Source organism: Pezoporus wallicus, unplaced genomic scaffold (assembly GCF_028554395.1).
Source record: "Pezoporus wallicus isolate ANWC-B61680 ecotype Strahan unplaced genomic scaffold, APGP_CSIRO_Pwel_v1 contig_8824, whole genome shotgun sequence".
NCBI classification, from domain to species: Eukaryota; Metazoa; Chordata; class Aves; order Psittaciformes; family Psittacidae; genus Pezoporus; species Pezoporus wallicus.
Genome location: NW_026642442.1, coordinates 472,820 through 497,322, shown reverse-complemented (window position 1 = coordinate 497,322; position 24,503 = coordinate 472,820). Strand labels below are relative to the sequence as shown.

Genomic DNA, 24,503 nt, shown 5'->3' with positions numbered 1-24,503 from the left:
AAATGCAAATGGCTTTTTTGTCAAAGAAACAATGTGTCAGCAAAAGAACAGACCTGGAGTTCAACAAAGGTCCTGATTTTAACTTCAGCTCCAACATCCCAGCAGATGGTGTCTTCAAAGCGACAAGCCAAGGGTAAATAGAAGTAAAATATCGATGGATTTAGTACTTGGCAAATCTCCTAAAGCTGGCTGAGCATTCTGCAGAGTTTGTCAAACTAACAGACTCGGTAACATGCAAGGATGCAGTGGCCTTCTGGTAACTGTATTTTACCCATCTTTTAAGGTTGCCTAAATCTGCCAAGAAAGGGGAGTCGCTTTCGAAGAAGCCAGCTGCAAGAGGGTATGTTTCCTGTTAGTCTCCTTATGCAGTAATGCTCCCTTTTGGTCAGAAACAAGAGCAAATGCTTCAGAAAAGGGCATTTTTGTGGAAACACAAGAGGAGGTGTGTACTACTGATAATTTTGCCTCTCAGTCTTTGATGTTCGACTCTACAGACCTCTCAACAGATACAAACTAGAAGCAGAGTTGAAGACCAAGAATCAGGTATTGGAAACAGCCAAGCAACAGCTACACTCCAAATTAACAGAAGCACAGGTAAGGAAAGGGGAAAATAAATCATTGAGGAAGTCTTATATTCTGATCCCTGCAGGGTCAGATCAAAGGGCTGTCTTGCTCCTTTTCCTGTCTTCATCAGAAGTCAGCAGAGTTCGGCTGGGTTTTCTCCTCTGACACGCGTGGTATCTGCTAGAACTTCTAGATCAGAATTGCTGCAGATGTGTTTGGATGGAGAGGGCATCCACATCAGTGTTAAATAGTCATCAGAACTCTAATTCCATTTTAAACTCATTGTGGGAGAGTATTTCAAGTTCACAGCTATACACTTGATTCAAGTTTTATTAAAATGGCCTTGATATTGCCAGATGCTTCTTAGTTACACCAAGAGAAACTGTAAATAATCGCTTGCCACTGACAGTTTGAGGTCTGTTAGTTCTCTTTCTTATGTAGCTCCTAACATATGGTAGATAAACTATTCAATTTCCTTGTTCCTTTTGCCCCATGTCTCCCAGCTTTGTTAACCCCTCACACAGTGTAGTGTGAGAGCGCATATGGTACTGAAGATGTGTGTTCAGGGATGGGTATGGTCCTGTTTTGGTACAGAAGAACATTCTACCTGGATTTTGGTCACTGCTGGGCACTAGGTTTTACAGACAGTGTTCTTACTCTCTTCTGAGTATGTAACACAGAGCTCAGTTTATATGAGCTTATGTTTCCTCACTTGCTATCATGTCTGTTGGTGCCTGACCTTTCACTGCATTTCTCCTGCAAGTTTTGTCATGTCTGCTCAGCACTAGTGAGGCCAAACCTGGACTGTTGTGTCTGGTTCTGGGCTCCTGGTGCTGTGGAGGGAGTCCAGGAAAGGGCCACTTTGATGATCAAGGGACTGGAGGAAAGGCTGAGCGAGCTGGGACTCTTCAGTGGACTTTCTTGAATAGAGTTGAGATTGAGAATCGATGCCTCATTCTCTACCTCTTGCAGATTACTCTAGGACACTTAGCACAACTTCTGCCATATGTAAGAAGCCCAGCTGGTAACCTTCAGCTGTAAAAGCTCACTTTATTTCCTAGCTGTCAACCCGTTACTAATCCAGGAGATGATCATTCCTCTCATCTCACAGCTTGATTTCTTTAAGAGCCTTTGAGACCTCCTACGAAATGTTCCAAAAGCTTCTGACGCCATCAGCTGGATCAGCCTAATCCATGTGCTTATTGATTCTCCTGGAGAATTGCATTCCACTTGTGAGGTTGATCAGCTTAATCTGATTGCCTGGTAATACCTGAATTGTGTAAGGACTAATGCTAGGGCTTAACGAGTCTAAGAGGCCCTTTTCTTCCCAATGTTTATGTGCTCTTCAGTTCACCAAATGCCTGAATTATTTACAGATATGAGAGGGAGCATGAGAGCAGCTATGCCAGCGTTGCCTAAAAGGAATTTGTCTCTAGGATCCAATTTTTCCATTAATTATGATGACATGTGGACATGACAAATGTATTAATCCTGTCAAGAAGCAGGAGTAAGGATCTGCAAGAGACTAATATGCTGTGGTGCCTGGGACAAAGGGCAAGATCTAAGTCATGGTGTTAGTGGTATTGCCGCTGGTGTCACACTCCGTGTTACTGACTAATGAGGAGACAATCTCCTTGGAAACATGATTCACTTACAGCCTATGTTAATGACAGCGCATCATAAAGGGCCTAAAGGATGAGAAAGAAGGCCTGGTACAAGAAGTTGAGAAGTTCAAGAAACTTCAGGAGACTTGCATGGTGATTTTGGAAAGCAGAAACATTGATCCTGGTAAGGACCATGTGCCTCACGTGCCATTCTGGTACTCGTGCTTTGAAACACATTTGGTTTTCACCCTATCATGACTCTTCATGAGACATTTGGACTCTGCTTCCTCATTAAGGGAATACTGTTGTAACTCCAGGGGATTTTTTGTTTCCCCCCCCTAGGTTTAGAGAAAAAGCTGCTTCCTGGAGTAGACCATGTCCTGGATAAACATGGAAAATAATTTAATCTTTCTTGCTGTAGAAAACTCACTTTGCAATCATGTTAGTTCTTGCAGGCAAAGTTACCTGGGTCTTAGAGGTTCACTAATGCATCTCATACCTTAGTTACAGGCAGCACCATTTTGGAGGAGGAAGAAAAGACTCAGGAATGCCAGAGGCAGACAGTGGTAAGAAACTTCTGAAGTAGCACTAGGAGTTAAATGGGCTTTGAGGGGTCCATGTCCTGCTGCCTTTGTAGGAACAGCTGCTGAGAGCTCTGTTTATTTGCATTGTATTAAACTATTTTCCTTTTGGCTCTTCAGCTGTTAACAGAGAAGCTCATAGAAGATTTGAGGCTATTTAATCAAATGGCTGCAAAAGAAAATGAGAAACTTCAGGTAAGATGGTGACTTTGACTTGATCAGGTAACAAGCGCCTGGTGCTGAGTGAAATCCTGAGAGGTGTTTTGCTCCTGATCCCATTCTAGTCTCCAAATAACCAAGGCTGAAAGCCTGCAGTATTCAGCTTCTGGTGTAAATACATATTGAGAAGCTGTATGTATTACTGCCCTTCCAAACAGAGGGTTTAAAGCTGAGTTTATGGTGGTGGGGCAATGTTAATTCTCATCAAAGTCACTTCAGGTTGAATAATCTATGACTGAACTTGGAACAAGTTAGAAGGTGAACGTGATACTAAAGCATGAGAGCTTTCAAGTTAGACCCTGTCTGCTCTGAACTGATGGATGTCAGCACTGGAAAGGGGCTTGCTCTGCTTAGACCAGCTCCTCTCAAGAGAGAGTTTCTTGAGGCTGTTTCAGGTGCTTGTAAGCACTCAGCAGAGCACTGATCCCTTCCAGTCTAATTGTTACATGGGAATTCAGGCGATTTGGGCTAACTTGGAACCTGTTGCATACTGAAGACCTCAGGCTCCCTGGGAAATCAGAGGTATGTGAGCACACACAGCTTCAGTAGTATCGTCTATATACAGGCCAAAATAGACATTAAATTGCAGTTCTACAATCCTAGTAAGACTTTGAAGAGCTAACCAGTGAAATCACTATTATACAAGACTGACAAAACTTCAATTAGAGATAAATTGCCACTTTCCTCAAGGAACTGAGGTGAAAGACATGCCAATCAAGGTGGACTAATCCCAGTTTAGCTGGGGCTAAGACCCCGCTGAGGAGTTAAAATGCTTTAGCTGGACCTGTTTTACAACGTGGCTTTGCTGTTCAGTGCTTTGTTCATAAAACACAGTGTACACTGACTTCTCTACAGACAGCGACAGTGAGGTGGGAAGCAGCGGAAGAAGAGAGGCAGTGCTCCCTGGAGCAGCATTCATCCTTCCAAGCATCCATGAAGGAGTGTTCAGTGGTCCTTGACCAGCTGGAGCTGCTCCTGGCTATGTGAGGAGTGAGGATGGACTGTACTGCCCGGTTTTGCTGGTTCACTCCCAGTTCAGTGGGCTCTCCTCGTCAGACCTCACTCTCACATTGGTGGTGAGAACTGATGCACCATCGCTGCTCCACGGCGCGCCCCGGACACGTGTCAGTGGGGAGCCGGGACCCCATGGAAGGCAGAGCCGGGTATCTCCGGCTTTTCCTCGTCGGGGAACGCACCTCTTCACGGTGAAATACCGCATAACGAAGCACCGGAGGAGTCCACGGCGTTCACGATGGGCCGGTTTGGTCAGAAGTCGTAGGGTCCGAATGGTTTGGGGTGGAAGGGACCTTGAAGATCATTTAGTTCCAATCCCCTGCCGTGGGCAAGGACACCTTCCACTAGACCAGTTCCTTGTGGGTATATGATCAGCTATGAGTATATTTGGTAATACAAGCAATCAGAAATACAGTCATCAGAGAAGCAAATTTGGCCTCGTCAGATCCTCACAGAAGAAGTGTTGCCGCTTTTCTAGCTCGTTCTCTTGCCCAATAGGAGACCTCAAGATTTAGAGTGATAGTTCACAGCTTTACTGTTCTCTGTGTTCAATAGCCCCCTGGCGCTAGCTATTACACCACTTGCTCCCTGCTGTCCGGGGCATGGAGTGAAAGGCAGTGCCTTTCAAAGGGCTGATCCAGACAGGCTTCTGCAATGAAACTGTTTTCCCTGGTGCTTTTTAGCCCTGGAGCTGTAGCCTTATATTCCAGATAATTATGGCAGTGCACGCATAGGGATGTACAAACTAAACGTAACCATTCTTATTTCTTTCTTACTACAGATTTACTCTTTGCCAGGTTTGTCATCATGGTTTATAGCCTCAAATTAACTTGATGTTTCTTTGTGCTTCTATATTCAGCACATGTAAAAGGAGGAAAATATTCTTGTAGCTCGTACCTACCTGGTGGAAAAGCTAAAAAAGGATCAGAAATAGATATTTAGTAATGTCAAACTGGGAATTAGTGGTTAAAATCTGAATTGGCTGTTTTAACCTGGCTTAGAGTATCAGGGGTGCCCATCTGAGTCTGGCCATCAGTCTTGAATTGATAAAGGTGTTTTAATTATGGCTTTTAAGCTTTATTCTCAAGTTTACTGCCTTCAGCTTTGTTGCAGTGGAAACAGATGTAATGTGGTTTGGTTTTGTTTAAAGCTTTTAAGACTATCAGTGAGGGCAAAACTCATTCTGTGGTACCAGAACCCAAGGCCAGGGTAGCCATAGAAATGAAGATATCTTGTTCATTGCAAAAAAGGGGATGCTTTGGTTGTGGGGTTGGGAAGGGCAGAGAAGCTTGGGCATGTTTTGGGTTGTTGCTTCTGCCCCTTCGACATGTTCTGGTTAAGCAGCAGAGGGTTTCAGTCTCTAAAACTGTTCCTTCACCAGCATTAATCTGTGGGAATAAAGAACCAAAAGGGAAAGGGGGATTATTAAGCTCTACCTATAAAGCTCTAGGCAGTTTTTAAATCTTCATATGAAACCCACTTCAGCTATTGTATGTAATTTCTTAGGATGTCTGCAGAATACACATATGTAAGTGTTTAGACTTTAGAACTTAGAAAAAGATTTTAACGCTTGGAATGCTTATTAGAGGCATCTGCTTATAATTAAATGAAACTATAAGCAGCTACTGGGTGGAGTTAATGCATTATAAACTCTGCTCATCAGCTTTCAAAGTCTCCTGCCCAAAAACATTCCCTAAAACTCTCGTGTGGGCGTGAGTTCTGTAACATTTGCTCATGCTGGGGTAAGATTGTTAAGGTTAAATGCTGGGAGGAACTTGTACGGGAACTTAAGTACATCAGTATCTTCTCCTTAAAACACTAAAGGGGCTTTCAAATGGTCTAGAAACCTGCAGCATTGATTTCCTTATGGGCTTGTGCTTCTGGGTTTGGGATCCTGGAGTTGCCTGGCAGGGAATGTTGGCAGTATCCTAGGGAAGAAGATGACAATATATTGACGAGATGTAACATACGTGTTTCTCCTCATCTCTTTTCCCAGCTTAGACAGACCATGACAAAGTTCTGTCAAGAGCATTTGGCTCCCAAGGCCCAACAGATTGACCAGGAAAACGAATTCAAAGACATGCGGGCAAGTATTTCATGTGTGCATCTCATATAGCTGGTAGTGAAAGCCTGTCTGTGCTTTGATCTGTGCGGTGATCCAGACACAGCATCCCAGCCACACCACAGGAACATGTGCAGTAACTTTTCAACCCTGGAAGTCATAGAAAACCCAGGTTTTGATTTCCTCTTTTGTTAACAACCTTCAGCAACCTGGGGCAGAACCCAGGCAGGGTGTGAGTAAAAGGAATTGACAATGGTCTTGTTTGGATTCTCATCGTGGTATTCCCGCTTGGCTCTGCTCAGGCTCCCTCTCTAATGGGTGCTTTGTGTTCTCCTAGCCAGGAGCCTTTCTTGGCTGGCTGAGTTTCCTCTCAAACTCATGGTGAAAATCTTGTGTGCAAACAGTGAAATGCAGCGTTTGAATCGAGCTGAAACTTGCCTTCCTGATAAACCCACCAGAGTCTGTGCCACGGGCTGCTTTGATTGGTGAAAACGAGACATCTAACTATTGGTTTTCATAAGCTCCACAAGACTTGAAAAGCTCAGAACATCTGCTCGGATTTCCCAGGGCTCTGATGTTGATGTTTTCAGGGCTGGATGTGCAGCTTTGAAGTGAAGCGTATAAATTTAGCCTGGTGCACCAGATGTCATCTGGAGCTATTAAATAATGCTTTTTGAAGTCTCCAGGGACTATTCACTGATAATTATCTTATTGCTGGACACCGGGGCCATCTGACAAGCATTTACTTGTGTGTCTATCGCATAGTGGAGGAGAGGCAGAGAGAGATGGCCCCTCCAGGATGTGGTCCTCCCTGGTGACACCTTTTGCTACTGCATTACATCTTCCTACTCTGTGATGCCGTGTGCCAGGCACAGCTGATGTGTGTGTCCCTCATCAGGCAGTTGCTCTGTACCTCCATTGTGTGGCTGTCACCTGAGCAGTGGCATTGCCACTGATAAATCTGGGTAATGGACAAATAGAGGAGTTGGCAGTTAAGGAGGACAGCTTGTCCTCTAGCAGTGAACTTTGTAGCATGCATGTTCAGCCATGCAAAACTCAGTACAGTAGTGCTATTCAATCCCTATGTGTGTCCTGAGAACCTACAGGTCCTTGAGTGGCCCTTGTGGATTGATCTCCTTTAGCTTCACAAATCCAAGGTGGTCACAAGTTCTCTGTTATGGTCACCTTTAGTAACTTCTCTAGTACCATTGTCAAGGCAGGAACCACCTCTATCTGCCCTGGCTGCAGCATTCCCCTTTTTCATCTCTCCTAAGAAGGCTTTCTGGGCTTTACTTACCAGTTTCTGCTTTACTAGAAGAGTTTTAAAGTGCCAGCAAATAGCAACTCTCATATATATATATATTTATATATACACACACATATATATATATATATATGATTGCAGTCACTGTAATACATATATATATCTCCAGGGTTTCATCCATGGATAGCTTCTGCTAACTGCTATTTGCAGCACAGCAGGCTGATAGGCCTACACAATGCTGCTAAAACAGTGACAAGGATGTGTGGGATAAAAGACAAGCATAAATTTAAGTCATAACATCCTAAAGAATCCTTAGCAAGAGATAGTCTGTGAAAGCCTGGACGCGCTGGTTTTAAATTAATGGGAGGGTTTGAGTCATCAAAGTTCTCCTTAACCAGGACAACCAGTTACATCTCAGGCCCTGTCCTTCCAGAGTTAAGTTTAGGCTTGTGAATTTTCACTGAATTCAGCAGGCTCCTCTCCTGTGGAGCATAACTGATGTCCTGAAGTCTGCTTGGGCTCCTAGTCCCAAGGATGGAGGTGCTCATGCAGGAGGAATTAGGTATCAATGCATTTATCTCTGAGATATCACCAGGATAAGGTAAACTGATGAGTCCAGTGAGTTACCTGGGACAATTTCCTATGCCAGTGCCCTGAGCCTGCACTGATTGCTTGTTCTGTATTTGTAGGAGTTTTGGAAGAAGCTCGGGGCACTGGGAGTTCTGGGGATCACGGCTCCTGGTAAGTCTGCTCCCACCTTTCTCCAAACCAAGCAGGCTGCTGTGAACTCGCCCTTTCCAGTTCATAGCAACGTGTCTGTGATGGGATGTCCAGTTCATCCAGGAGCTTCCAGCTTTTTAAACGCTCTCCCACAACTTCTGCTATTCTTCACTGCCTCAGAGTCCTTGTTCCTTGTTAGACTCCTGGATGAGTACAAAATGCCTCTTACCGTTGTAAAAGCACTCTTCAGGAGTGGCTTCTCCAGCTATAAGCCACTCAAACGCGTTTGCATCTCTCTACTATGAAGCATTTACTCAAGTTTTGGAGAACAAGAGCTAGAGATAAAGGTATCCTAGAGCAAGCATCCATCTCTAATGGGAGAAGTTAAAGGCTCTAAAACAACCCCCTGGAAAGCTGTGATAACTAATGGTGAGCCTACCCCATCCAACCAGTCAGAAAGAATCAGGGTAAATCTTATTCAGCCTCCCCCAGGTTAGCTGAAAAGTGTTTTGATTCATGTTAGAGCTGACGGAGGCTGCTGTGGTCATGCTGAATGCACTAACACAGTGTAATGAGGAGAAGCCCTTAGTGCAGAAAAGCGGGCAATGGGGCCTTTATTTCCCCATCGTAAAGTCTCCGCTTCTAGATGCGTGTGTGCAAAGGCTTGTGCAGCGGCAGGCTGAATAGCAATGCCTCCGAATAATGCCTCTGCGTTTCTTTCAGTGCCACCGAGTCTGCTTGAAAGAGTCTGGATTTCTGTTTGCCCAATTTACTGCTGCTCCTGTTTTTTCTCACTCTTACCTTCTTTCTTCTTTGATGTTGTGCCCGAGGCTTACAGCAGTTTCCCACACTATAAATAAGCTATCCCCTCCCGAGTCCTGTCCTTTTTGATTTCCTCCACCATTTACCCTGCAAACCCTCCTATGCCCAGCAGTTTTGCCCTGGTTTTTGATTGTAGAGTTGTGTGCGCTTGCTTTGTTGGCATTGGTTTTGTTGTGGGAGGTGGAGGCTGGGATTTAGGATGTGAAGATAATGTGAAAACTTATGCGGGCGTATGCTCTGTTAAATGGCGTGTTTGGGCACCGGTGGCTCGAATCTGTTAAAGGAGCATTTTAAACAGCAGTGCTTTCTGTTTTCTTCTTAAAACTAATACAACTCTGTTGGTTTGTAATTTTACAGTTGTTTTATTAAGACCTGTGTTAGGAAATGCAAATACTGAAGCTACCATGCAATGATAATATAGGCATGTCATATAAAGTAGTTGTGAAAGGGCAGCATCATTCTAAATCACACTGTGATTTGTATTGCACAAGAAGCTGTCTGGCAGGATTATTTTCTTGTACCTCTTGCAGTACAACATGATCCTAGGCCAGTATTGCTTATGGCAGGCAGTTACCTTTCCTATCTCGAGGCACTAGCACTAAGCCCATCATTCTGTAGGACTGGATTGAAAACTCCTGGTTTGGCATATGTAAGAAATGGTTAAACCTGTCAGTTAGGGCTTGGGTAGTAGAAGCCTAAACTCTGATTTGTGATGGAGAGGTAATGTCAAAGGATAAAGAGCCCTGCAGATAAACACAGGAGTCAGAATGAGTGACATGGGAGGAAAGGTTGTGCTGCTTTGCTGCATTAGGGGCAGTAGACCTCCCCGAGCCCAGGTTACACACTCAGCTCTTTGGTCACTCTAGACTTACAAACACATTTGCTGTCACCATTATTGCTGCTCACTTCCAGCATTCACACTGATGACCAGTAAGTGCTCCCAGATGGACTCCCTGACTCCTTTGCAGTGTTTCTGTCCTCCTGTTTTAGTTCTCCTCGTAGCACTGCAACCGCTTGCTTCTTGCCTGTAGAACAAAGCTTTTACAGGAGGATATGCCTGTGTTTGTGTGTATGTATCTGTATATACACGTATATATTTATGTAGGCTGTCAGCTGCTCAAAGCCGTGCTGCATTTCTCAGCCTCCTCTTTTTTTCCCTGCCTTCCCTCTCTCCCTGTTCTGTTGTGTGCCTTTAATCTTCACCACCAGTTTAAGCACTCACCATGCCTAGCTAGATCCCAGCTACAGTGCTGCTGCTGCTCTGTCTCACTTCATCCTCTCTTGAAACCCACATCCTTGCTAGTGGTGAATTGCAGCAGTTACACTTATGGATCATTCTCCTTCTGAATCAGCCACCCATCAAAGAGCTGGTCTTCTGCACATGTAGGGGCTTAGAAAAGTCCCTGGTGCCCCACTTATTGAGCAGTTTGAGAGGTCCTTGTTATGACAGACATGCACGGCCCTTTACAGACTTTGCCTGTGTCCTTTTGTCCTCTCACCTAATACAGGTTGCCACTTGGTGATTTCATCTTGATGGTAATATGGAGGTTGCAAGACAGACTCATTATTGTGCAGGTGTTGGCAGCATGTTTTAGATGTATCCTAATGCACCTTTTGTGCAGAAAATTATGATGTACAAGTAAATTATTGGTTATGCTGAAGAAATAATACCACTGATACGGAAACTGAAATCAGAGGAGATGGGGAAAGCCAGAGGTGCTCAGCTCAGGGACAGTGTCAGTCAAAGCCAGAAGCTCTCTTGTGTCTTGGATCTCATTCAGGACTGATCCCAACCCTGGGATCTTGTGCACGTGTGACATACGCCACGGTGCTTAACGTGAGGTTTCTCTCCTCTTTTCAGTGGAATATGGTGGCTCTGCTTTGGGGTACCTGGACCACGTGCTGGTGATGGAGGAGATCTCTCGTGCATCAGCGGCTGTTGGGCTCAGTTACGGTGCCCACTCAAACCTCTGCATCAACCAGCTGGTGCGTAACGGCAGTGAGGCCCAGAAGGAGAAGTACTTGCCCAAGGTGCGTGGCTGGAAGAGGGGGGGAGGCTGGGAAGCATTTGTGTTTGGGTTCATGCAGAGATGGGCCTCTTTCACAGCATGGCCCATGTTAAGCACTAACTGATTTCAGTCACCCACCCTTAGGGAATACACTACTTGCCAAATTTGCCTTTCATTTTTGTCCTATTAATCCACATTATAGAATCATAGAATAGTCAGGGTTGGAAAGGACCTTAAGATCATCCAGTTCCAACCCCCTGCCATGGGCAGGGACACCTCACACTAAACCATGGCACCCAAGGCTTCGTCCAGCCTGGCCTTTGAACACTGCCAGGGATGGAGCATTCACAACCTCCCTGGGCAACCCATTCCAGTGCCTCAGCACCCTCACAGGAAAGAATTTCCTCCTTAGATCCAATCTAAACTTCCCCTGTTTCAGTTTGAACCCGTTACCCCTTGTCCTGTCACTGCAGTCCCTAATGAAGAGTCCCTCCCCAGCATCCCTATAGGCCCCCTTCAGACACCAGACACTGGAAGCTGCTCTGAGGTCTCCCCGCAGCCTTCTCTTCTCCAGGCTGAACAGCCCCAACTTTCTCAGCCTGTCTTCATACAGGAGCTGCTCCAGCCCCTGAGCATCCTCGTGGCCTCCTCTGGACTTGTTCCAACAGTTCCATGTCCTTTTTATGTTGAGGACCCCAGAACTGCACACAATGCTCCAGGTGAGGTCTCAGGAGAGCAGAGCAGAGGGGCAGGATCACCTCCTTGGACCTGCTGGTCACGCTGCTTTGGATGCAGCCCAGGACACGGTTGGTTTCTGGGCTGTGAGCGCACACTGAAGCCAGCTCATGTTCATTTTCTCATCGACCAACACCCCCAAGTCCTTCTCCTTGGGCTGCTCTGAATCTCTTCGCTGCCCAACCTGTAGCTGTGCCTGGGATTGCTCCGACCCAGGTGTAGGACCTTGCACTTGGCATGGTTAAACTTCATGAGGTTGGCATCAGCCATCATTCTGTGTTGAAGTCCGTGTTGGCATCTCCCGGTCTGTGCTGAGGTCCATGTCTGTAGGCAGCATAGTCCAGCTCTCTGGAGCTGTGTTACCACATGAGGCTTTGAGGTGACACTGGGTGATATTCTTCCAAATTCCAAAGCGTTTTGAGAGTTCTGAATGAAAGTCACTGCTTTCCTATTTTATACTCTCCATTTCCCACTGCCCAAATGCCTGGTTTGCCTTGCTAGTTAGCTGCACATGGAACTTCTTCATTTGGGGCAGTGATGTTTGTGACATGTTAAAGAGATTTCAGTTTCCAAATGCATGGAAACACTTAGCCAGGACATTGAGTCCCAGCTACTGAAATTATCAGCACCAGAAACTTGATTTAAACCACATGCAAAGTCCAGTGGCGCTTCCTCAAAGCAGCCTGCTCATATGTAACCTTCAGTTGTCCTCATTGCTGCTCCAGTGTATATTAATGCCTTCATTCACTGCCTTTCAATGGGGTTTGTGATCACTGTGGTTCTTGTCATGGTTCATGACAGACTACTGGTTTTGAGCAGATCATGGAGACTTCTGTAGGAGTGCAGTGATGGATTGAGTTGGTTCAATGTGTATCTTAAGCATCGAGTCTGGTTTTAAAAAGCTAAGAGATCGAAAGGAGGAGAGGATGGATTAAAGTGCACAGGGAGGAAAAAAGAAGTAAGGAGGAAAGGGCAGGATGAAAGAACAGTGAAGAGAAGGCAACAACCTGGTATGAGCAGGCGCAGAAGGAAGGTGTCCAGACACTATTGCAGTGTGAGTGTGGGAGGACTGGGCAGTGAGAACATTGCTAAGAACTTTGCAATCTCTCTTCATCCCCTCCTTTTGTGTTTAACAGCTCTTGTTGATGTAAAAGGGCAGTCATCAGATGCAGCACAAGGAGCTTGTGGAAGGCGTATGGCTGCCTGCATGGTTCTCTGGCACCTTCCTGGAGGTGGTGTTGTGTAAGCAGGGCTCTGCTCATCTCGCTCATCCTTCTCATCCCACTGGGCTCTGGATCTGTTCCCTCAGCACAGGGAGCTCTCTGCCTGGACTGTCAGGACCAGCAGCTCTCACGTGTGGTTCTCACATAGAACAGCTACTGTGGAGGTTCAGTGCAGTAAAAAACCACCCCAAAGCAGGCTAAAGAGGGAACAGAAACACTGCTGCTTTCTCTCGTTCTTATATTTGTCTTTTCTTCCAGCTAATCAGCGGGGAGCACATTGGAGCCTTAGCAATGAGTGAACCCAATGCTGGATCTGATGTTGTGTCCATGAAGCTGAAGGCAGATAAGAAAGGTAGAGCCTCTCGAGTGCTGCCTGGACAGATAGCTGGTGTCAGTAGCGGCCCCTGTAAACTCAGATTAACCTCCCCAGCACCACTGGGTTACAGTGCTTAGCACTGGGTATAGCAGGTGGTGTTTGCAGGCTTGGGCTGCCTCCCAGGAGGTTCAGTGTGGGATAAAGGCAGGGAGTGAAGACACGAAGCGGATGGTTGAAGGACTTTTGGTTGTGGAAGCTGGTGGTATGACGGAACCGGTGGTAGGTGCCTTGCTTTGTCAGGCATTTGTTAGGCTCCAGGAACTAAAGAAATGAGTTTTCTTCAGCCTAGGAAGGGTTTGTACGTGGTGTTCGGGGGGCATTAAAGAGCATCCTTGGAGGGCATTAAGGAGCATCCTTGGAGCCTGCCTTGAAATAGGTGGAGGGAGGAGATAGGTGTTGCTCTTTCCTGAGCTAACAGGTTACTGCTCTTTGCTCCTAGGAGACTACTTTGTTTTGAATGGGAACAAGTTTTGGATCACCAATGGGCCAGATGCAGATGTTCTCATCGTTTATGCTAAAACCGATGTTAACGCTGTTCCGGCCTCCCGAGGTATAACAGCGTTCATTGTGGAGAGGGTAGGTCTGATAATGCTCACAGGCTTCTTGCAGTGTGCTTTGTGAACGAACTCCTTCCCCCTAACTGGCTCCTGTAGAAGCCACTTGAATGTCTTTCTATAGCTGAATTGCATAGACCCATATCCAAGCATGTAGCCAGTCTTTAGGGCCAGAAATGTAGAGAGAATGGACAAGATTCTAATACAAAAAGGTTTGCTTGTTGCCAAAAATTGTCAGAGCTATTGTCCTACTATGCCTTTATCTAACTTAGTGTGGGGGGGGGTTTAGTTTTGGTTTGGGGTATTTTTAAGCAAAGACATTAAAATAGCTTTATTCATTTCTTTCCCCCCATTTCCTTGCACTGCCCCCTTGGAATCCAAAGCAGAGCCTGCCAAAGGGAGCAGAAACAGGCTGTTCAATAGGGAGCCCTTGGAAAACAGGAGTCTATTGGGTTTTTTTCTTCCCTCCTAATTATTTGAGGCTATGCTACACACAGCTCTCACCACAGGGAGGATAGGAAGCTGTAATAAAGTAAATGGCACTTGAAATATAAAATCTCAGCGATCAGTGAACCATCTGATGGACTTAACCTGACTTAGAGATTGGAATGGCTGAGTTACTGGCAAAATAGCCCTTACTCCAGGAGAGTCAGTGTTGGCTGCTGTGCCCATAATTCATTTGTTTAATACTTATGCACATTAGAAAACGGGTGCACTCAGCTCATATGTGCCCCTATGTGCACGTGTTTCTCTGCTCATCTGCTTCCTTTGCACTTTGCTTTGACTCCTTGCTGGTACCCTACACATGCTTCTGTAGTCAGGGCACTTTAGAATCATACAATCATAGAATCATAGAATAGTCAGGGTTGGAAAGGACCTTAAGATCATCCAGTTCCAACCCCCCTGCCATGGGCAGGGACACCTCACACTAAACCATGGCACCCAAGGCTCTGTCCAACCTGGCCTTGAACACTGCCAGGGATGGAGCATTCACAGCCTCCCTGGGCAACCCATTCCAGTGCCTCACCACCCTCACAGGAAAGAAGAAGCTCTCTGGGGTCTCTCAGAGCTCAGATCTCAAATGTGGTTTTACTGCTTCACTTGGCAGGGAATGCCAGGTTTCAGCTCAGCCCAGAAGCTCGACAAGCTGGGGATGAGAGGCTCTAATACCTGTGAGCTCATCTTTGAAGACTGCAAGATCCCAGGTGAGCTGGGCTCCACTCCGGGCAGTAGGAGTGTGGTGGTTTCCTGTCTTCATCAGATAAAGGGGAGCACTAATTGCAGGCCTGTTTGGGCTGTGACCCGGAGGGCTCTGCAGATGGCTATCTGCTGGTTGGCAGCATTGCAGGAGAGCTGGTGAAACTGCACAAGGGCAGTCAACGAGCACATCCTGTGCTGGGTCACTCCTCGTCCACCTGACTCTCACCCACTGCTTCTGCAAAGCCTTGGTGAGCCTTCCAAAGAAACTTGTTTGTTTCCATTAGAGCTCCTCATCTCCTGTCTAGGAGAGAGCTCATTTGCCTTGACATTCTCCCCCCCAAGTCACTGGAGATTATCCAACAGACTTTTGGGTTGCCTGCGACAACTGAGTCCTTGATGGGGGTCAGTGCTGTTAGTTACTACAGCAGGAGCCACTGTAATGGCCATTTCTGTTACTCCAGTGGCTATTTTTGTAGATAGAATGACCTTCTCCATAGGGCAGGTGGAGGAGGCCCCTTATCAGAACTCAGGAAAATCCTAATTGCTTACCTGCAAAGCAAGTGACTCTCCTGCTCCCCGGGCACCAAAGGCTGCTCTGCAGGAAGTGGATGAGTTTCAGCTGCAGTCTGACATTTCTGACTTCACTGGGTCCCTCTGCTCCGAGATCAGTCTTCACATCATCTCCTGGGCAATCACTATCCAGAGCAGCAGGTTCTCATGGTAACGGGATTCCCATTTCCTGATAACTCAGAGCAGCACATCACTGCAGTGTTGGCTTTGCACTCTGGCTCTTAATGCTGCTTCTGATCTCCTGCCTTGGAAGCTGAGCCTGTCTGATGCCATCTCCTGTGTCTGCAGGATGATTCTTTCAGATCAAGATGCCTCTAGCACTGCAATTCCATCCACTTCCACATGGGTTTTCTGCCAGCCTGGCCTGGGTTCAGCAGTAGCAGTCACTTTTCTCCTTCTTAGTAGCTGGTGCAGTGCTGTGTTCTGACTCTCAGCCTGGGAGCAGCACTGATAACACCGATGGTTTTAGTTGCTGCTCAGTAATGTTTACTCTGACCAAGGACTTTGTGAGTCTCCTGCTCTGCCAGGGAAGAAGGGAAAGCTGGGAGGAAGCAGAGACAGGACACCTGACCCAAACTGACCAAAGGGGTATCCCATACCACAGCATGTCATGGCCACTCTATAAACCAGGGGCAGCTACCCAGAAGGGTTAGATCACTGCTCGGTCAGGCTGGGTATCGGTCGGTGGGTGGTGAGCGGTTGTACTCTCTTCCCTTGTTATTTCCCTTATCATTGTTATTAGTGGTGGTAGCAGCAGTGGTTTGTGTTATACCTTAGTTACTGGACTGCTCTTATCTCAACCCGTGGGGGTTACATGCTTTCCATTCTCCTCCCCATCCCTCTGGGAGCAGGGAGTGGAAGGGGGGGCAGTGAGCGAGCGGCTGCATGGTTCTGGGTTGCCGGCTGGGTTTAAACCACGACACAGCCACACTGCAGTGAGTGGCTGGTGGCTTTCCCATAGATGGTGTTGGCCATGGGTGCAGTCAGTCGTGTTGCACTGGTGAAGGTTCAGAGCCCCAGCAGTTCTATTTACTCACATTTTCTTGCTGTGATGCACAACCGGCAGCTCTGCCCATCTCGTGCAGTCAGCAGCTTGTCCTTCAGCTCACCATGTACCTATCCATCCCTTCTCCCTGGGATGCAGTGAAGTGTTCAGGCTCTCCAGTGCTTTAGCTGTGAGCTGTCATTACTCACCAGCAGCTTTGTCACTTTATGATTACTGATGCTGGCGTTTATGTTCTGTTCCTCAAAGTAATGTTTGCTATTAGTGTTTTTCTGTCTTGTCTGGGGGCTTTGGAGCTTCATTCTTCTTCTTCCTCTTTCTACCTCCAGCATCATGATGCTGGCCCTGCAGAGGCTGCACTTCTCCATATGCTACATCAACGTGCTCTTCAACAAGCAGGAGACAATGGGGTCCGTGAGCTCCTGCCACTGAAAACCAGATTATTTCTTTCAGGAGACAGTCTGCATGTGTCCGTGTCCCGTCTCATTTTCACTTTGCATATCGCACCTCTCAGATCTCTTGTGATCAAAGCCTGAAGCATGTGTCAGCTCTCCTGTGTGGCGTGATCAGTGCATAATCTGTCCATCTACAAAGCACAGTTGTGAGGCTTCAAGTTCTTCCCTGATTGGAAGAGTACAGCCTTGCTGAGATGAGCTTTTTGTTCCTGCTTCTCTTTGTGTACTTGTTAACAGCAGCGTGTGCTTCAGCTTGTCCCAAAGCGAAGCAGTTTCTCAGCCCATTATCTAATGTGGCCATTTTCAGGTCCCGTTTTCACAGGAGTAAGGCTTGTCTTTTAAACCCACTTATAACAACTGCAGTGTTCTGCTCAGCCCCTTCACAGGAGGGGGGCAAATGACTGTGTTCTCCCCTCTCAGACTCATACACACCGCTCCGATGTGGTAGGTGCTGAGCTTTGCCTGTGAAGCTTCAGTTCCTGTGCTGGGAATGCTGAGAGGTGACCCAAGCACATCAGAGCAGGATTTGCATTCATTCCAGAGCAGTGTTCGGTAGTCACCAGCTGGCAACGCTGCCAGTTTGGGTTAGATACAACCCAATGGGATGGTGAAGGGGGTCCCAGGCTGTTAAGTCTCCTGTTCTTGTTGGCACAAATGCTGAGCTCTCCTCTGGAGAGCATCTCCCTCTGTAGAGAACTGGCAAGAGAATAGCACTGATTGCTGATGTGATTCATAACCCTTTGCTGCCTTTTCCCTTCGGGCTTTGATTGGATTGCGAAGACTGCAGTGGTAGGGAGTATACATCCAGCTCATCCTCAGTGTTTCCAGCCAAAAAGGAAGGTGAATCAGACTGAAGCCTGAATCTTCTTCCCAGTGACCCCAGGCCTCTGACGACAGCAGAGCTTGGTTTTGCACACGAGTAAATCACTTCTCTTTGCCAATTGCAGCTGAAAATGTCCTGGGAGCACTGAGCAAAGGAGTCTACGTTCTGATGAGTGGATTGGACCTGGAGAGGCTCGTGCTGTCCGGGGGGCCGCTGGGGTAAGGCTCTGTCATCTCTTGCAAGGCCACCCAGCGCAGGGTCTGCAGCTGGGGATGGAGCTCCCAGTGGAGAACTGGGACACGGGGCAGGTTCTGAGGGGAGAGCAGAGGCTGGAGCAGGGAGATGCCGTAGCTGCTGAGTGCTCCCGGAGGGAGCTCGGCTCAGCACTGCCAGGCAGCTGCAGCTTGCTCTGTGTGGGCTCCACCTTCGCTGTCGCTCTCCCCATGCAGTCTGAAAGCACGGCTGTGGAGCACCCACCGAGGGGCAGGGGATGGAAACAGCCAAGCCAGAGAGGCAGTTTGCAGGCCTCTGCCTCCCAGTGCAGCACCGGCCACAGCCCCTCCACAACGTGCTTTGGAATAGACTGGGCTTGACAGAAACCCTTCCAGAGGTGGTGGATGTGCCTTGGTCCCCAGCTGCTGGGGGGGGTGTGTCCCTCCAGCGTGTGTTACCCTGGGAATAACCAGCTCCTTTGTGCTACTGAAGCCTTCAAATCCAAAGCACTCTCCAGATTGTCACATACCCCTGGCCTGGGTAAAGGCTTTGCTCTTCATTTACCCACTTCTTAAGCTCCCCAGTAATTACTTTGACCCTACAGTCCCTTTGTCCCCCCTTTTGGGGCTCTGTCCTAATCCTCATGTGGAAAGACCATCTCCCACAAAGCAGAAGGAGGATTTTGTACCCTCCTTGTTCTTGCCCATGGCTAGCACTCGAGTTGGTGGCCTCTGGAGATGCGAGGCAGCACAAGGCTGCAGCCATGAGAAAGCTCTGCAGCTCAGTGCCCTGAATGAAGAAGGTAAGACCTTACCACAAGATGTCCTAAAAGAGCAGCATGTCGAGCACTAGGGAATAAAATAGGACCTTTGCATTTCACTCTTTGTGGGGCTCTAGGAAGGCAGCAGCATCTCAGTTTAGGGCTGAGAAGCTTTTTGCCTTAGCTTGTGCTTCCAAGGTTTAATTATTATTAAGTAATAGTTGTGTTGTTTTCCTTCCCCTGTGCTTTTAGGCTCATGCAAGCTGTCCTTGACCACGCAATTCCATACCTGCATGTAAGGGAAGCCTTTGGGCAGAAGATTGGCCACTTCCAGGTGAGGCAGAAAGGGAATTGGATGGGTTTTGTTGCCTTGCTCTTCTCTTTTAAACTGAGGAGACAAAGAGCTCTGTCACGGGAGGCTTTGTATGGGGTTTGTGCTGGGGATGCGCGACGTGATGAGAAGGTGAAAGGATCTCTGGGGTGGGTGAGGGACTGGGGCTGACGTTGGGAGCTTGTGGATTGGCACGGCCTCCAGCTCCATCGTGTGCCTGCTGAACGCGGGTCTTCTGAGCTCTCTGGTTCCTCTGGAGAGGAAGGGGTGAGCCCCAGATGGTGCAGGAATCAATCTTCCCCTCGCTCCTGTTGGCATCCCTCTTGTCTCCCTCAATGCAGCTCATGCAGGGCAAGATGGCCGATATGTACACGCGCCTGATGGCCTGTCGGCAGTACGTCTACAACGTGGCCAAGGCCTGTGACCAGGGCCACTTCAACGCCAAGGTGAGCTCACCTCTGCCTGGGGGAGCCCCTTTCCCTTTGGTCCCACGTCATGGGCAGGGTGGCGGTTCTGTGCTGGGGTTCAGCTCACTCACTCGCAGCAAAAAGGGCTGCTTTTTTCCACCCCAAATGGAAAGAAAACCTTGTTCTGCAGATTTAGCAGCTTCAGGAGGTGTTTAGTGGAAGCCCAGTCACAACGTCATGGCTGTTATAAGAGGCTGTAGCAGTCATGCCGAGGTGGAGTCATCTCCCCAACCAGCACTGCCACCGCATCTCTGAAAGGAGAGGAGCGAGCGTTTAACAGAGCACAGAGCCCTGCATCCCAAATCAGTTCACATTGGCCTCCTGTGGGTCTGATGTGAGAGCCCACACCATGCACTCTATTTGGTTTACATTTTCTCTCTTCATGTGGCCTTTCCAGACCCACCATGAGTGTTCTGGAGTGACAGAATGACCCCTGCAGCTTCTTGCTTGCTGGGGAATGAATCCTGAACCTTTGTGATCCAGGGGCTGACCACAGGCTTCTTAGCAGATGTCCGTAGAGTAATGGCAAGGTCAGAGCAACGTTTAGATGGGACACAGGCAGGGTGCTGAGGCGCTGGCACAGGGTGCCCAGAGAAGCTGTGGCTGCCCCATCCCTGCAGTGCTCAAGGCCAGGTTGGACACAGGCTTGGAGCAAGCTGCTCCAGTGGAAGGGGTCCCTGCAGGGGTTGGAGCTGGAGGCTTTAAGGTTCAAACCCAAACCATTCTGTATGTCCATGAGGTGACACCTTTCCTGCCCATCATCACTGTGGTTCTCCTTTAGGACTGTGCTGGGGTGATCCTGTACTCGGCAGAGTGTGCTACGCAGGTGGCTCTGGATGGGATTCAGTGCCTGGGTAAGTCACTGGCAGTGATTGCTTCTGTGAGTGATTGCTGGAGACAGCCAGGAGCAGTTCTGTGTCCTGTCCCACCTCAGAGCAGGGAGGAGAAATGACTTCTGGCTTCTTTTTGCCTGCAGGTGGGAACGGTTACATCAATGACTATCCCATGGGGCGCTTCCTGCGGGATGCCAAGCTCTATGAGATAGGGGCAGGCACCAGTGAAGTGCGCAGGCTCATCATTGGCAGGGCTTTTAATGCCACGTTCAAGTAGCACCCACCAGTGGAGGCACAGCACCCTGACCACCACGAGGCCTTTGGCTATAGAGGCTGCAGCGCACAACTCTTCTTCCTTCTGCTTCTGATTCTGGGATGGCCACTTGCGGACTCTCTTCTGCCTGGTCTGCAGGCGCATGCTGCTGGACTGGACTCTGACAAAGTGAATCAGATGGAAGGAAGAGTGGTTTTCCTCCTCTCATGATCATCCTGACTCATCCTGGTCGTAAGCCATCCTGTTCCTCAGCATTTCAGGGCTGAGCTTCATCCAGGGGACATGCCACCACCAAAGCAGGCTGGTGAGCACCGTGCCTGAAAGCAGAGGCACAGGAAGTCAACCCAAGCCCCCCCCAAATGCACAACGAGGGGATGATTTTCTCCTTTAAAACAACCAGTGCCGTTTAATAGCAAGTGCTCAGCACACTGCCACTGGGAGGTGAAATTGCCCATCGTGACCTTCCAAAGGGATTAATAACTTCTATTCTGGGAGCTTGACGCCAACCACATCGTGGGGGTGGCTGTCACGAACGCTCACTCATCGATGCACAAGCAGTGGTTTAGGTGATGAGCCCTAAAACCTTGTTAAAACACCACATCTGTTTCTTTCCTACTGCCTTCCCTATCCCTCTGCCACGGCCACACAGCCCCGAGCTGCTGTGATTGACTGCCGCCCGCTGGGTTATTCAGCCAGAGGTGTCAGCATCCATCATTGTGGGAACAGTTAAAGCTCAGACCTGCATTGTGACACCCGTGAATGGGGCAGGCAGGAGGAGGTTGACTTTTGGGGTTGGGGTTATTTGGTATTTTCCTTTCTGGAGGTTGTTCTTTTGGCAACAGCAGCGCTCGCGCTCCAGCTCGGGTTGGCTGGAGTCGGGGCGAGCGCGGCCGTGACTGAGGGTGTTTTCAGTGCATGGTAGGAGCAGCAGATTGAAGTGGAGCTGGCTTGAGTAGAGCAAATGGCACAGCAACGTGCCAGTGAATCACAAGAGGATGCTGGAAATATGACACAACAATTAATTAAACACTTGCCACGCAGGCAACTTCCCACCAGCTTCAACAAACCCAAGCTTAAAGCTTTGTGTGGTTTTAGGCTGTAGTTGGGGCTGACAGCAGGGTGACAGAGGGGTTTGGAGTGCTGCAGATGAATCATAGAATCATAGAATAGTCAGGGTTGGAAAGGACCTTAAGATCATCCAGTTCCAACCCCCTGCCATGGGCAGGGACACCTCACACTGAGCCATGGCACCCAAGGCTCTGTCCAACCTGGCCTTGAACACTGCCAGGGATGGAGCATTCACAACCTCCCTGGGCAACCCATTCCAGTGCCTCAGCACCCTCACAGGAAAGAATTTCCTCCTTAGATCCAATCTAAACTTCCCTGTTTCAGTTTGAACCCGTTACCCCTTGTCCTGTCACTGCAGTCCCTAATGAAGAGTCCCTCCCCAGCATCCCTATAGGCCCCCTTCAGACACTGGAAGCTGCTCTGAGGTCTCCCCACAGCCTTCTCTTCTCCAGGCTGAACAGCCCCAACTTCCTCAGCCTGTCTTCATACTGGAGATGGAAGGGAAATTCCTTTCCTAGATCACCAGGTAGGTCACCAAGTGGTTATGGATGTGCCAGAGCTTCACTGGGAGCTGCTGCAGCCAATGGTGGTAGCGCCTTCATCTGAAGCTTCACATGGGCTGAGGCACGGTGGTGGCTCCCACCCTGGCAGTGTCCCAGGGCTGGATTTCCAGCTTTAACCTCAGGCTGGAGGCAGCAGAGAGCAGGCACAAGCGGCCGGGCAAGGAGATCTCATTGAGCTTGGACCTGAGGATGCTGTGGGAACGAGCCTCGAAGCACAAGTGGGGTGCACCTCACATCTGAGACTGAGTGCGTTACTGGACATTGAGTTTATTTATGGGCTCAGACACGTCTGGTTTATCCCTGAATGCCTACAGGTGTCATCTCCTGTACGTGCAAGTCACAAAGGCACTGTGGTTGCTGCGCCCCAGTCCCGTGTCCTGTGAAAGGCAGCATCTCCAGCCCCAGAACCTCCTCTTTGACCTGAGGGTTCTTCAGCTCTTTAGTACAGGGGTGAACCCCTGCACCTTTCCCTGAAGGCTCTCCAGGAAGGAGCTGCATCCCTGTGTCGTGGTCTCTGGCCAGAGGAGCTTCTCTGGCAATGCCAGAGCCCCATCAGGATGTTGTGAGATCCAGGCTGTTAAAACCAGGCTTCCTAAGGTGTCCTCAAAGAGGGGAGAGCTCTGATTTTAATGCACCTGATAAATAACTCCTTCACTTCCCAGGCTGGTCCGCACCTTGGAGCTAAAGGTGCAATGCATCAATGTCTAATTCATCACAGGACAGGGCTGAGGGAGAGGTTCATAACTCAGACAGGTTCATCTCAGCACTGCACTGCACTGCACGTTCTCCTTCCCCTTGCACCAAGAGGGCTTCACTGTGGACTAAAAGGAAGGACTGGGAGGGCTTTGCAGGGGGAAAAGGGTTCAATCCTTACAGGACACTGAGAAAAGCAGCTTTTGCTGGGAGGGCTGGGCTCCTGGAGGTGCTTCCCAGCGGTCCTTGCCTGGTCCCCACTGCAGCACATCCCGGCTGATGCAGCAATGCAAACAGCGCTGCTTCCCTTCCTCTCCCTCCCTCCCACCAGCCCCAGCTTTCCCCCCTAACTCTCGTTCTTATCAAGGAATGTATTTCCAGTGGTACACGAGGCTGTGCCCCTGGAGAGCAGCAGAGCTAACAGGGACAACGGGGGCCCCGTGCCTCTGGGCACGAGCTTAACAGCATCTGCTGTGGGTCTGTCATAGAAACTGGCCTGGGCTGATAAGCCCCGGGCTGGTGGCGGGGCAGGGCGAGATGTGCTGCACCATTCCTGCTTTTCCAGATGCTTGCCCTGTTTGCAGGCTGGGCACTCGGCACAGAAAGGGAGGGAACAGTTGTGAAGGTAAATGTAGGGTTTATTTTAGCAGGGTGTGTGCAATGGGGGGATTTTGGATGAAGCAGGTGCATGAAGAAGCATCTCATAACTTATTGGGGATCCACAAATCCTAGAACCCCAGCCTGGTTTGGGTTGGAAGGGACCTTAAGCTCCTCCAGCTCCAACCCCAACCCCTTCCACTGGAGCAGCTTGCTCCAAGCCCCTGTGTCCAACCTGGCCTTGAGCACTGCCAGGGATGGGGCAGCCACAGCTTCTCTGGGCACCCTGTGCCAGCGCCTCAGCACCCTCCCAGGGAAGAGCTTCTGCCTAAGAGCTCATCTCAGTCTCACCTCGGGCAGGTTCAAGCCATTCCCCTTGGCCTGTCCCTACAGGCCCTTGTCCCAAGCCCCTCTCCAGGTTTCCTGCAGCCCCCCTTTAGGCACTGGAGCTGCCTGTCCAGGGAGAGGCCAGCCTGAGCCTGCCCCGGTGTTAGGTGGTAGCAGAGCTCTGGCTCCGTTTGGTCTCTTGCAGGTGAATGTTGCAGCTGCAGACGCTCCACTGTGGAGCAGGGGATGTGCTGATCTCAGCTGGCTGCAGAGGCGTAAGGGTGAAGCCACAGTGAGTGGGTTCTTGACGTGCTCTGAGCACTGGAAGGTCTGGGTTGTGCCCTCCTGCCCATGGATGCTGCAGCTCTGCTGTCTTCAAGCCGTGACAAACGCAGCATTTACCCCGACAGCTTGTGCCACGTCTTCAGTGGATGCCCCTTTGCTCTGTGTCCCCTCTGGAGCTGCCCCCAGGGAAAGGCAGCCTGTGGGAAAGCCGGGCGCTGGCAGGACAGGGGGCTGATGCCACAGCATGAGCATGAGGTTTGCTTCATAACACCCCAAGGACCCTTGGGTTCATGC

At 49.0% G+C, this 24,503-nt stretch overlaps 2 protein-coding genes across 2 annotated transcripts; both read left to right on the top strand.

Moving 5' to 3' along the window:
• Window positions 1–3,989, top strand: KNSTRN (kinetochore localized astrin (SPAG5) binding protein). The gene is made up of 7 exons (XM_057430573.1): window positions 1–133; window positions 284–340; window positions 495–594; window positions 2,238–2,352; window positions 2,673–2,734; window positions 2,870–2,944; window positions 3,824–3,989. Exons 1-7 carry the CDS (start codon window positions 3–5, stop codon window positions 3,953–3,955), a joined length of 672 nt encoding a protein of 223 aa, XP_057286556.1. The 5' UTR covers window positions 1–2; the 3' UTR covers window positions 3,956–3,989.
• A 1,971-nt stretch (window positions 3,990–5,960) lies between these two features.
• IVD (isovaleryl-CoA dehydrogenase) lies at window positions 5,961–20,813 on the top strand. The gene is made up of 11 exons (XM_057430572.1): window positions 5,961–6,068; window positions 7,998–8,049; window positions 10,712–10,881; window positions 13,076–13,169; window positions 13,633–13,769; window positions 14,856–14,952; window positions 17,923–18,016; window positions 19,024–19,105; window positions 19,444–19,548; window positions 20,351–20,423; window positions 20,546–20,813. The coding sequence occupies exons 1-11, from the start codon at window positions 5,991–5,993 to the stop codon at window positions 20,677–20,679; spliced, it is 1,116 nt and encodes a 371-aa protein (XP_057286555.1). The 5' UTR covers window positions 5,961–5,990; the 3' UTR covers window positions 20,680–20,813.
• The last annotated feature ends 3,690 nt before the right edge of the window (window positions 20,814–24,503 follow it).

Bases quoted from the DNA above. Each gene is read 5' to 3' on its own strand.
- KNSTRN (XM_057430573.1), top strand. From the start codon at position 3: ATGCAAATGGCTTTTTTGTCAAAGAAACAATGTGTCAGCAAAAGAACA. The intron at 595-2,237 runs GTAAGGAAAGGG...TGTTAATGACAG, and splicing joins CCAAATTAACAGAAGCACAG to CGCATCATAAAGGGCCTAAA. The intron at 2,353-2,672 runs GTAAGGACCATG...CTCATACCTTAG, and splicing joins AAGCAGAAACATTGATCCTG to TTACAGGCAGCACCATTTTG.
- IVD (XM_057430572.1), top strand. From the start codon at position 5,991: ATGACAAAGTTCTGTCAAGAGCATTTGGCTCCCAAGGCCCAACAGATT. The intron at 6,069-7,997 runs GCAAGTATTTCA...CTGTATTTGTAG, and splicing joins ACGAATTCAAAGACATGCGG to GAGTTTTGGAAGAAGCTCGG. The intron at 13,170-13,632 runs GTAGAGCCTCTC...CTTTGCTCCTAG, and splicing joins GCTGAAGGCAGATAAGAAAG to GAGACTACTTTGTTTTGAAT.